Raw genomic sequence first — 13,555 nt, forward strand, 5'->3', positions numbered from 1 at the left:
TAAAGAAAGATTTCTTAGGGATACTGTTTAAGAATTATAGTTAAAAACGTTTCCTTTAGGGGTACATTTTAAAAATTACAGCTGAAGAAAGATTCTATTAGGATACTTTTTAAAAATTACAGCTGAAGAAAGATTCCATTCGGATAATTTTTAAAAATTACAGCTGAAGAAAGATTCCACTGGGATACATTTTAAAAATAACAGCTGAAGAAAGATTCTATTGGGATACTTTTTAAAAATTACAGCTGAAGAAAGATTCCATTGGGATACTTTTTAAAAATTAGTTATAGAAACAGGTTCCTTAGGAATACTTTTTAAAAATAAAAGAAGAAGAAAGAAGAAAAGAAGAGTAAACGAAGAGTAAAAGAAGATAGAAAGGGGTTAGAAATAAAAGAAGAAATAACAGAAAAAAAGAAGAGAAGAAGAAAAGAAGAAATAGAAGAAAAAAGAAGAAATAAAAGAAGAAAAGAAGAAATAAAAGAAAAGAAGAAATAGAAGAACAAAAGAAGAAATGAAAGAAGAAAAGAAGAAATAGAAGAACAAAAAAAGAAATAAAAGAAGAAATAAAAGAAAAAAGAAGAAATGAGGAAATAAAAAAAGAAGAGAAGAAAAAAGAAGAAATAAAAGAAGAGAAGAAATAGAAGAACAAAAGAAGAAGTAAAAGAAAAGAAGAAATAACAGAAAAAAGAAGAAATAAAAGAAGAAAAGAAGAAATAGAAGAAAAAGAAGAAGTAAAAGAAGAAAAGGAGAAATAGAAGAAAAAAGAAGAAATAAAAGAAGAAATAAAAGAAGAAATGAAGAAATAAAAGAAGAAATAGAAGAAAAAAGAAGAAATGAAGAAATAAAAGAAGAAATAAAAGAAGAGAAGGAGAAATAAAAGAAGAGAAGAAGAAGAAATAAGAGAAGGAAAAAATAAATAAAAGAATAGAAGAAGAAAGGAGAAAAAAAGAAATAAAAGATGAAGAAAGAAGGAAGAGGTGAAAAAATGACGCCTGAAGAAAGCAATTTCACACCTGAGCTAAATCTGTCAGATTACTTGAGAAGTTTATGTGTCCTTTTTGTAATCCTCCGAGATAAGACCCCCGAAGGTGTGAGTGCGTATTTCTAGGTGTAGTTTCTTCTATAAGCAACTCTACACCCACGTGCATATAATAAGACTCGGTAAACACCATCAGAGAGAAGAAAAGAGATTTGGATTCAGAATATCGAATGGCTTCAGTAGAATGTTAAGAGAAGAAGAAGAGAAAGAAGAAGAAGAAGAAGAATAAGAAGAGGAAAAAACAGAGAGAATGATTCTGCTGAAGAGAGGGAGAAAAAGAGCGCGCAAAGAGAAGGCGAATAGAACCAACCCAATGCCAATGGTAGCAAAAGTCAGTATCTCTTCAGTCGCGCTCGGTTTCACTTGTCTCCGCGAACATTTTTTCATACCCAAAAGCCAAAAAACGAAAAAAAAAACAAAATATTTTAAAATGACATAAAATTTGAAAAAATTAAGTATTTAAAATACCAAAAATTTTAAACCTTAAAAATTTTTTAAAATCTTAAATGCCGAAAATTTTAAACCTAAAACGTTTTTAAAAATTTAAAATGCTGAAAATTTTAAACCTAAAACGGTTTTAAAAATTTAAAATGCTGAAAATTTTAAACCTAAAACGTTTTTAAAAATTTAAAATGCTGAAAATTTTAAACCTAAAAATTTTGAAAAATTTAAAATGCCAAAAGTTTTAAACGTAAAAATTTAGTAAAATTTAAACTGACAAAAGTTTTAAACCTAAAAATTAAAGAAAATTAAGAATTTGAAATTCAGAAAATATTAGTTTTTTAGGAATCACCTTTCAAGATAATGTGGATGTTAAAAAGTACCAAAAGAATATGGTCATAAAGACATCAAAAGACATGAGAAAATAACGCAGAAAAAAAATTATAATAAAAATTTAGTTACAATCGAAATTATAATGAAAGTTATCAAAGTTATAATTAAAATTATAGTAAACGTTATGGTAAAGTTATAATAAACATTATAAAAATTCTAAAAAAAAATATAAAAGTTATAAAAATTATGAAACAATATAAAAGTTATAAAAATTATAAAACAATATAAAAGTTATGAAAATTGTAAAACAATATAAAAGTCATAAAAATTATAAAACAATATAAAAGTTTTAAAAATTGTAAAACAATATAAAAGTTATAAAAATTATAAAACAATATAAAAGTTATAAAAATTATAAAACAATATAAAAATTATAATAAATATAAAACAATATAAAAGTTATAAAAACTGTAAAACAATATAAAAATTATAAAACTATATAAAAATTATAATAAATATAGAAAAATATAAAATTTTTAAGAAACATTATAAAAATGATAAAAGTTATAATAAACATTATCAAATGTAACAAAAATTATAAAAGTTATAATAGAAATTATAATAAAAAGAACAGTAAAAATTTAAAAATCGAAAGCAATTGACAAAAATTCAATTTAAAAGTACATTGAATATTTTTTAAACAAATGAAATTTCGACTTGGAAAATATAAAGAAATTTTAAACCAAAATTTAAAAAATTGTAAGATTTAACAAAAAAGTGTCGATTTTTAAGAACCGATTTTAAAGCAACAAAAAGAGACAAAAGACACAAATATCTGACATCTTCGGAATTATTTAAAAATTGCTCAGCGAGAACATGTTCCACATGTCGAATTGATTAATTTCTATATGTAAAGTAATTGACAGCGTTTAAAACGATTACGAAGAATTTATTCGATTTTAAAGTACTTCGGTGAGAAAGAAATAGAAAGAAGAAAATAAAAGAATAAAGAATAGGATCTTGAAATATGAAATAAATAAATTCACCTCGACGAATTATGAGAAACAGAAGAAGACGAACAATGGGGTAGCGATGTACCCCAGAATCTTATTTCCGGGCACTTCAGCCCTTGTACTCTTGATAACGGTCACATTCGTCGAAAATTTATCAACGTCAATGAGGGAAGGAAGCGAATTTTCGAAATTTAAAAATAAATTCATTCCAAGGGGGAAAAATTTAAATGACAAACAAGGAACGAATTTCTACTGGTGGATGAATGAGAATAAGGAGAAAGGTGCAACAATATTTGATCATGAATTTAAGAATCGATTTGAGAATCAATTAAAGAATCAACTTGACAAACAATTAAATAATCAGTTTGATAGCCAACCAAAGAATCAGTTTGACAAAAATTTTAACTATCAGCTAAACAATCAGTTTGACAATAAATTCAACAATCAATTAAGCAATCAGTTTGACAATAAATTTAACAATCAGTTTGACAATAAATTTAACAATCAACTAAGCAATCAGTTTGACAATAAATTTAACAATCAATTAAACAATCAGTTTAGCAATCAGTTTGACACTCAATTTAAAAATCAGTTTGACACTCAAATTAAAAATCAGTTTAACAATCAGTTTGATACTCAATTTAAAAATCAGTTCAAAAATCAGTTTAACAATCAGCACAACAATCAGTTTAACAAACAGTTTAACAATCAGCACAACAATCAGTTTAACAATCAGCACAACAATCAGTTTAACAATCAAAACAACAATCAGTACAACAATCAGCTTAAAAATCAGTTTAACAATCAGAACAACAATCAATATAATAATGAGTATAATAATCAGTTTAACAAGGAATTAAAAAATGAGTTTAGCACCGAATTAAAAGATGTGTTTAAAAACCCGTTTTCAAATCACAATACAGAGGATTCGTACCGGAGGAGAAATTACTTTCGCGTTAATGATGATGGTAATGATGACGCTGAAAGTATTGAACCCATGGCTTACGTGCACATTCAATCATCCTATCCGCCCCCAGTTTATGCAAGCAACCGTAAGTGCGGACGTTGTGTGGTTGTCTATAAACCGTGTCCGAGGAAACCTTCAAATTATCCTCCCAAACCACCGAGAATTTTACTTCCGGCACCCAAATGGAATGTTAATAAATACGGTGAGTGAATAATAAATAAATAACGAATAATGTAAAATCCTAAGGCTATGATGAGAAGATCCCTGAAAAATTGGGGGAAAAAATAATTCTTTAAATTTTTTGTGGAAACTGAAATTTTTTTTTTTTTCAATATTTTCTTGAAGAATTTTAATTTCTGGAATCTTTTTTATTCGTTGTTGATATATTATTTTTCGTGGGGGAGGGGAAATTCCAGTTTAAACTGCGCATTACGGCATATTATAAAGAGAAGAAGTTGGCTTAGGGAGAATATTGTATGTTTGACCTTGTTCTGAACTTAGACGCAAGTGCAGATCTGTGGGACGATAGGTAATCGCGTGGAAGGCTTCAAATTCTTGGTTTGTCATAATTTTCAAGTCCGACTATCGGCACTGGTACTAGTAGTACTACTACTACTTACCCTTACTAGTAGTACTGCTAAATACTACTTGTAATACTACTGAATACTACTACTAATACTACCAACTACTAATTGCAATGCTAATAAATATTACCAAGTACTACTAGTAATACTACTAAATACTACTGGCGAAACTATTAACTACTAGTAATACTATCAACTACTAGTTAGACTATCAACTACTAGTAATATTGTCAACTACTAGTAATATTGTCAACTACTAGTAATACTGTCAACCACTAGTAATATTGTCAACTATTAGTAATACTGTCAACCACTAGTAGTAATATTACTAATGTAAATTACTAGTAATACTACTAAATATTACTACTAATACTACCAACTACTACTTCTAATGCTAATAAATCTTACCAAGTATTACTACTAATACTACTAATAATACTATCGATCACTACTAGTAATACTACTAATAATACTATCAATCACTACTAGTAATACTACTAAATACAACTGGCGATACTATTAACTACTAGTAATATTGTCAACTACTAGTAATATTGTCAACTATTAGTAATACTGTCAACCACTAGTAGTAATATTACTAATGTAAATTACTAGTAATACTACTAAATATTACTACTAATACTACCAACTACTACTTCTAATGCTAATAAATCTTACCAAGTATTACTACTAATACTACTAATAATACTATCGATCACTACTAGTAATACTACTAATAATACTATCAATCACTACTAGTAATACTACTAAATACAACTGGCGATACTATTAACTACTAGTAATATTGTCAACTATTAGTAATACTGTCAACCACTAGTAGTAATATTACTAATGTAAATTACTAGTAATACTACTAAATATTACTACTAATACTACCAACTACTACTTCTAATGCTAATAAATCTTACCAAGTATTACTACTAATACTACTAATAATACTATCGATCACTACTAGTAATACTACTAATAATACTATCAATCACTACTAGTAATACTACTAAATACAACTGGCGATACTATTAACTACTAGTAATATTGTCAACTATTAGTAATACTGTCAACCACTAGTAGTAATATTACTAATGTAAATTACTAGTAATACTACTAAATATTACTACTAATACTACCAACTACTACTTCTAATGCTAATAAATCCTACCAAGTATTACTACTAATACTACTAATAATACTATCGATCATTACTAGTAATACTACTAATAATACTATTAATCACTACTAGTAATACTATCAACTACTAGTAATATTATCAACTTCTAGTAATACTATCAACTACTAGTAATACTATCAACTATTAGTAATACTACTAATGTAAATTACTATTAATGCTATTAAATATTACTACTAATACTACCAACTACTACTTCTAATGCTAATAAATCCTACCAAGTATTACTAGTAATACTACTAATAATACTATCAATCACTACTAGTAATACTACTAAATAGTACTAGTGATACTACTAAATACTACTAATAATTCTACTAAATATTACTAGTAATAAAGTTAGTTAGTAGTATTACTAGTAATACTACTAACAGACTTCGCACTCAATAAATAATTTTTAAAAAAGTAGCAAAAAGGTGCTATTAAACTAAAAAAAAAACTAGTAAAAAGGTAGTTATAGAAAAATTAAACTTGACCACCAAAAAAAGATCATTTTAGTCACTTCACAAAACTGACAAAAATTCCATTCTATTTTTTATTTTCCCGACTTTTTTCTTAATTTTCATCAAAAATATTTACTTCTTTCTTATCCTACTGATGCTAATAAATATTCAATTCCTACAACGAATTTTATTTTTCATAAAAGAATTTAAATATTTATAAAGAAAAATTTAATTCCTCCATAGAAATTTAGAAAAATTTTTAAATAATTTATTTTCTTCGACTAATTTTATACAAATTCTATAATAATTTAAATAATTGAATTTCTGAGAAATTTTTATTATTCATGAAAATAATTGAAATCTTGCGAACGATTTTATTAGAATTTTTGAAAATAATTGAATTTCCAAAAAAGAAATTTATGACTTTTAAAAAGATAATTGAATTTTTGTCCGATAAATATTTGTTATTTATGAAAATAATTGAATTTTCGAAAGAACTTTTTTTAAAATGTCTCAAAATTGAATTTTTTGGAGAAATAACTTTTGTTATTTATCTTTAATAATTTGAATTCTTGGGAAAAGAATTTTATTAAAATATAAAAAAATAATTGAATATCCTGGGAGTAATTTTATTATTTGTGAAAGAAATTGAATAGTTGCTAAAAATGTTTTTATTAAAATTTTCAAAAAATAATTGAATTCCTAAGAAGAATTTTAATATTTATGAGAAATTATTTATTTATTTGAATTATTTCAAACGATTTTATTACAATTTTTTTTTAAAATAATTGAATTTTCAAGAAGAAATTTATTACTCTTAAAAATAATTGAATTCTTGTGATGAATATTGTTTTATTTATAAAAATAATTGAATTTTGCAAAAAGCTTTATTAAAATGCCTCAAAATAATTGAATTTTCGTTAATAATTTTATTATTTATCTTTAATAATTGATTTTGTTTGAAGAATTATTTATGTTAATAATTTAATTCTTGGGAAGAATAATTGAATTATTTCAAAAAAAAAAATTAATTATAATTGTATTTAAAATAATTGATTTCTTCCAAACAATTATTTATTAAAATATTTGCAAGTAATTGAATTCCTGTGAAAAATTCTAATATTTTTGTAAATAATTGAATTGTTTTAAAGAATTTTAGAAAAATAATTTTTTAAATAATTAATTTTTTCGAGGAATTGAAATCAAATTTTTAAGAATAATTACATTTTTTTAAAAATTTGCTTTAAAATTGTATCTATTAAAAATAATTGAAATACTGCGATGAATTTTATTATTTTTGAAAATAATTGAATATTTGCAAAGAATTTTATTAAAATTTTCAAAAATAATTGAATTCCTCAGAAGAATTTTATTATTTATGAAAATAATTGAATTATTGCGAGAAATGTTTAAAAAGAATTGAATTTCAGTGAAAAAATTTTGCTATTTTTGAGAATAATTGAATTCTTCATAAGAATTTTATAAATATTGTTTTAAATAATTAATTTTTTTCGAAATTTAATAAATATCATGAAAATTTTATTTTAAATAATTGAATTCTTCTGGATAATTTTATTTGTGAAAATAATTGAATTTTTCGTTTAATTATTTTAAAATAGTATTAAAAATAATTGAAATTCTTCGATGAGTTTCATTATTTATGAAAATAAGTGAATTTTTACTTAGAATTTTAATTTTTTAAATAATTCAATTTCCATGAAAAATGTTATTATTAGTAAAAGTAATTGAATTATTCTGATTGTAAAAAAAATTTGGTCAAATAATTGATTTTTTCGAAATCTTTTTGAAGTTGCTATTCTAATTTAATTGAATTCCAGTGGAAATTTTATTATTCATGAAAATAATTGAATTTCAGATGAATATTATCAATTTTGTTTTTAAACAATTGAATCGTTTTGCGAAATTTGATGAAAATACTAGAAATCGAAAATAATTGAATTTCGAATATTTTTCGAAAATAATTGAACCTTTTTAAAGAATTTGAGACTATAATTTTTTGAGAATAGTGCATTAATTTTCGTTTTCTCAATTCGATATCGATCCAACGCGGAAAATTTTATAACAAGTGATCGAAATAATCTGAAATAGCGATAAAGAAATTTAAAGGGCCGCGCAAAAGTGAAAAAAGAAAAGAGAAGAAAATAAAAGAAGGAAAGAAAAGAAAAGAAAAGAAAAGAGGATAGAGAAAGAAGAAACACGTGCCCGAATAGTCGGCAGGAAGGAAGTTCGCATGCAAGAGCGCACACATTAAAGATATTGCGAGATAGGGAAAGAGGTTCAAAGAGGCCGCGCCCGGGCACAAAGTATGGAGTCCACTTGGTGCTTGGGATTTACTCTGACCAAGAAAGGATGGCAAGCATTTCGTCCGCTCCTTTTTTGCGAACATGATTCCTTTGCTTCAATATCGAATACAATCCATGTTTCCGCGGCGCAAAAAAAAGCGCAAAAATCCTCCTTTTATTTTCCCCACAAACCTCAATTCAATTTGCATTCAACTTCTATATACCGCAAAGAAGTGCGAAGAGAAAAAAATAACTTTCCACTTTTTTAAATTTTAACCCATATTCTTTGAAAATGGGTTAAAATTTTAAAATTGGAAAGTTATTTTAAAATTGAAAAGTTATTTTTCAAAATTATTCAATTTTAACCCATTTTCTTAAAAATGGGTTAAAATTTTAAAATTGGAAAGTTATTTTAAAATTAAGAAGTTATTTTTCGAAATTTTAAAATTGGGAAGTTATTTTTCAAAATTCCAAAATTCTAACCCATTTTCTGGAAAATGGGTTAAAATTTTAAAATTGAAAAGTTCTTTTTCAAAATTTCAACCCATTTTCTTGAAAATGGGTTAAAATTTTAAAATTGGAATGTTATTTTAAAATTGAAAAGTTATTTTTCAAAATTTTAACCTATTTTTTTGAAAATGGGTCTAAATTTTAAAATTGGAAAGTTATTTTAAAATTGAAAAGTTATTTTTCAAAATTATTAAATTTTAACCTTTTTGCTTAAAAATGGGTTAAAATTTTAAAATTGGAAAGTTATTTTTCAAAATTCCAAAATTCTAACCCATTTTCTAGAAAATGGGTTAAAATTTTAAAATTGAAAAGTTCTTTTTCAAAATTTCAACCCATTTTCTTGAAAATGGGTTAAAATTTTAAAATTGGAATGTTATTTTAAAATTGAAAATTTATTTTTCAAAATTTTAACCTATTTTTTTGAAAATGGGTCTAAATTTTAAAATTGGAAAGTTATTTTAAAATTGAAAAGTTATTTTTCAAAATTTTAACCCATTTTCTTGAACATGGGTTAACATTTAAAATTAAAAAGTTATTTTTCAAAATTGGAAAGTTATTTTAAAATTGAAAAGTTATTTTAAAATTGAAAAGTTATTTTTCACAATTTTAACCCATTTTCTTGAAAATGGGTTAAAATTTTAAAATTGAATAGTTATTTTTCAAAATTTTAACCTATTTTCTTGAAAATGAATCAAAATTTAAAAATTGGAAAGTTATTTTAAAATTAAGTTATTTTTCAAAATTTTAACCCATTTTCTTGAAAATGGGTTAAAATTTTAAAATTGGAAAGTTATTTTAAAATTAAGTTATTTTTCAAAATTTTAACCCATTTTCTTGAAAATGAATCAAAATTTAAAAATTGGAAAGTTATTTTGAAATTGAATAGTTATTTTTTACAATTTTAACCCATTTTTTCGAAAATGGGTTAAAATTATTTAAATTGGAAAGTTATTTTTCAAAATTTTAAAATTGTAAAGTCATTTTTCCAAATTTTTCTTTCTTTTAAAATCTTTTCATTTTCTTTTAAAATTAAAAACAACTTTTTTTTTAAAATCTAAAAAATTTTTTTTAAATTGACCTGCATATTAGAACAGTAACCTTGACCTTTCCTCCCCCCCCCTGCGTCTTTAAACTACCGGAATTTTTTTCCCCAAGTCCTCCGATATAATCACAGAGCATATTGCGGGTTTAAAAAAAATAAAAAAAAATTTCTTCTCCGAAGTCTAATTGCTTCCATAGGGATCCGGACCCTAAATAACAATTGCTCGAGATGATGTACTGCAATATTATTTTACTGCCACCACTTTCCCGCAAGCGAGGACTCGTGCTCGCTTGCGGACTTTCATTTCTCTTCTGATGTCGGCATAAAGGAGAAAAAGTATTTAAAGAAAAAACATTTAAAAAAAAAAAAGAAAAAAAAATTGAAAATAATAATAAAGACCCAGACCACTATTGACAAGGGGCATATAATCAAGGGTGATCCCTTCTGCAGAAGAATTAACCATCCCGTTCGTTAATTAATGCCATGGCAATCAACCGATATGGAAGTACGTATAACCATTAATTTGAATATAAAAAATCAAACTCGATCAATTTCATCTTTTTTTATAGAAAAATTATTTTTTTTTTATATATACCTAGAAAATTGTTGGACTAAAAACTGTTTTTAAATTTTTGTTTTCGTTTTTCCTTTTCTTTTCTTTGGTTTCGTTTTAAGTTTTACTTTTTTTTCTGCCACGTAATCTGGAAAACCTGAAGATTTCAGGGAATAGAAGTAAATAAAATTCTTCTCAAAAATTCAATTATTTTCTAAAATTTTAATAGAATTCATGGCAAAATTTTAATTATTTTCAAAAATTCTCCTCAATTCAATTATTTTCAATACATTTACAATTTTAAAAAAATTTATTCCAAAAGAATTCAATTACATACAATTAGTTGAAATTTTTTTTTTTTTAAATTCTTTATGGAAATTTAATTAATTTCAAAAATTTATCAAAAATTCAATTATTTTCAATGTCCTACTATTTGAATAAAATTTCACAAAAGAATTAAATTATTTAAAAAGAAATTTCAATAAAATTCGTCTTAAGAATTCAATTATTTTCAAAAATAATATAATTCTTCGCAGAAATTCAATTATATGTTCAAAAACTTACAAAAATTCTCGTCAAAATTTAAATTATCTTTATAAATAATAAAATTTTTCTTCGAAATTCAATTATTTTCAAAACTTTTAATAAAATACTTGGCAAAATTTCAATTATTTTCAATACAATTTTTATCAAGTTTGTCAATGAGAATTCAATTATTTGAAAATTTATTGGTAAAATTCTTTATAAAAATTCAATTTTAAGAAATATATTCAATATAATAAAATATTTACTTTTTGTATAATTAAATAATTGAATGTCCTAGAATAATTGAAACTAGAGTAACTAGAGCAACGTAAGTAATTAATGTAAGTTACGTATAACCAGAGTAACTTTTCGTAACTACAGTTAGTTACGTAACCATAGTAAATTACGTAAATACGGTAACTTACGTAAGCTACGTAACTATAATCAAATTACGAAATCAATCAAATTTACGTAAGTTACGTAACTCACGCAAGTTCATTTAATTGTGTAAGTTATTCTAGTTACGTAACTTACGTAAGTTTGATCATTTACGTAAGTTATTTTAGTTACGTAACTTACGAAAGTTTGATCATTTACGTAAGTTACTGTAGTTACTTAATTTACTCTGGTAACGAAAGTTACTGTAGTTACTTAATTTACTCTGGTAACGAAAGTTACTGTAGTTACGTAAGTTACTATAGTTACGTAAGTTACTGTAGTTACGTAATTTATTCTGGTTACGTAAGTTACGTTACTTACGTAAATTTGACCATTTACGTAAGTTTAATCAATTTTAGCGTTTGATTAATTACGTAAGTTACGTAACTTACGTAAGTTCATTGAAGTGCGTAAGTTATTCTAGTTGCGTAACTTACGTAAGTTTGATTAATTGTGTAAGTTACGAGATTAAAATTAAAAGTTTAAAAGTTAAAATACAACTAAATTCGAAGGAATTTCTAATAAAGCAAGAAGAAAAAGATAACATAGTATTACGTGAGGGAATTTTAAACGTGTGACGGAGAAATGAGAGCAAAAGCGAAGAAGAGAGAGAGAGAGAGAGATGTGATGCAAAAGTAAACGTTATAGATATATATATATATATACATATATAGTTGAGGCTGAGGGAAAGGAGCAGAGAAGACAAATGGGTGAAGAACAGATGAGTAGGTGATGAAGCTGAGCAGATGTAAATTACAGTCATCTTAAAGACTTTCGTGTTATGGCAACTCGAAAAAGCCGTCGAGGTGAAAAGGGGAAATGGATAAACAACGAGAATTAAATTAAACAAAGATCAAGTATAACGGATGGAATAATAAACCCGAAAACCAAACGGAATAAACTCTCGCCCCTTTGATCTTGAACTACTACGATTCGAAAATATCGAAAGGAAAATAGCTAAATATTTGAAAATTAATCGATGATCAAGTTCAAGTATTATTGAATTATTTTTAAAAAGTAAAAAAGTTTAAAAAGTACCCCTAAGGAATCTAATTCAGTAGCTAATTTTTAGACAGTACCCCTATAAGACACCTTCCGTTAGCTATAATTTTTAAAAAGTATCCCTAAAGAACCTTTCTCAACGGCCAAGTTTTAAAAAGTACCCCTAAGGAATCTTTTACTAGCTAACTGTGAAAAGTACCCCTAAGGAATCTTTCCCTAGCTAACTTTGAAAAATCAATCCCTAAGGAATGTTTGTAGCTAATTTTAAAAGTACCCTAATTTTTAACTCTTTTTCATTATAACTATTCAAGTGACTTTTATTTATTTTGTTTTTTATTTGTCATTCCTTTCTACTTATCTTATTCACTGTTTCTCAGTTTATTCTTCCTGGTACAATTGCCAATGTAAAATAAATTAGCAGGAATTGAATTATTATACGATTCTCACTTAGGCTCGAGCCCCTTGAAGGTGATCTTTTAATTGGTTTAAAGCACGACTATTGGTAACAAGGCGTCACTCCTGATGTCGTTGAAAGGTCAGACTCGATTTATACAGATAAAATTTCCCCTGTCAATAATAGAATGATTATTCTGTAATAAAATTCCCCTTCACTCTCATTCTCGCTACTTTTACTTTTTGTAACCCTAACCTATTATTGATCATTCCAAAAACGTCATAGAATGCCCTGATTTTCTATATAAGACAACCTCTTACATATAAATATAAAAAAACCCCCATAAAACCCCATAAACATGACCTATAATAACATAACATAACCTAAAATAAACATAACCTATAAACTACTCACGTCTTATTTAGCTCCAAGCCTAATGAAATCTTAAATTTTTAAATCGCAGAATCGTAAGAATTTAAAAAATTTTTTTAAATTTTTGATTTTTTAAGGTTTTTTGATTTAAGGTTTCAGGTTTTATATAAGGGCTTTTTTTCTATAAAAAATATGTCGATAGTTGAAAAAAATCGAAATCAAAACAAAAGTAGAGGTTTAGATGTGAATATGTGCGCGTAACTAATCGATGAAGGAAAAAATAAAAAATCCCCAAACTATACGACGACTTTGATTTAAAATTTCCCCATCATGCTTTTCGATCTCGATACTTATCTTCACTGTTCGTAGCAGCCTCGCCCCTTTTTTTT

At 25.2% G+C, this 13,555-nt stretch overlaps 1 protein-coding gene across 2 annotated transcripts in view; it reads left to right on the forward strand.

Annotated features, from left to right (window-relative positions):
• Positions 1 to 13,555, forward strand: part of LOC122512137 (laminin subunit alpha-1) — a 157,517-nt gene that overhangs the window by 106,065 nt on the left and 37,897 nt on the right. The window contains exon 1 of one of the 2 annotated variants that reach the window (XM_043627825.1): positions 2,504 to 3,995. The exons of the other annotated variant lie outside the window; for it this stretch is intronic. Within the exon in view, the coding sequence (XP_043483760.1) occupies positions 2,906 to 3,995 (1,090 nt within the window). The 5' untranslated portion in view covers positions 2,504 to 2,905. Of the gene's footprint in view, positions 1 to 2,503; positions 3,996 to 13,555 lie in introns of those variants that run through there. 2 annotated transcript variants of the gene reach the window in all.

This window comes from Leptopilina heterotoma, unplaced genomic scaffold, assembly GCF_015476425.1.
Source record: "Leptopilina heterotoma isolate Lh14 unplaced genomic scaffold, ASM1547642v1 Lhet_123, whole genome shotgun sequence".
NCBI classification, from domain to species: Eukaryota; Metazoa; Arthropoda; class Insecta; order Hymenoptera; family Figitidae; genus Leptopilina; species Leptopilina heterotoma.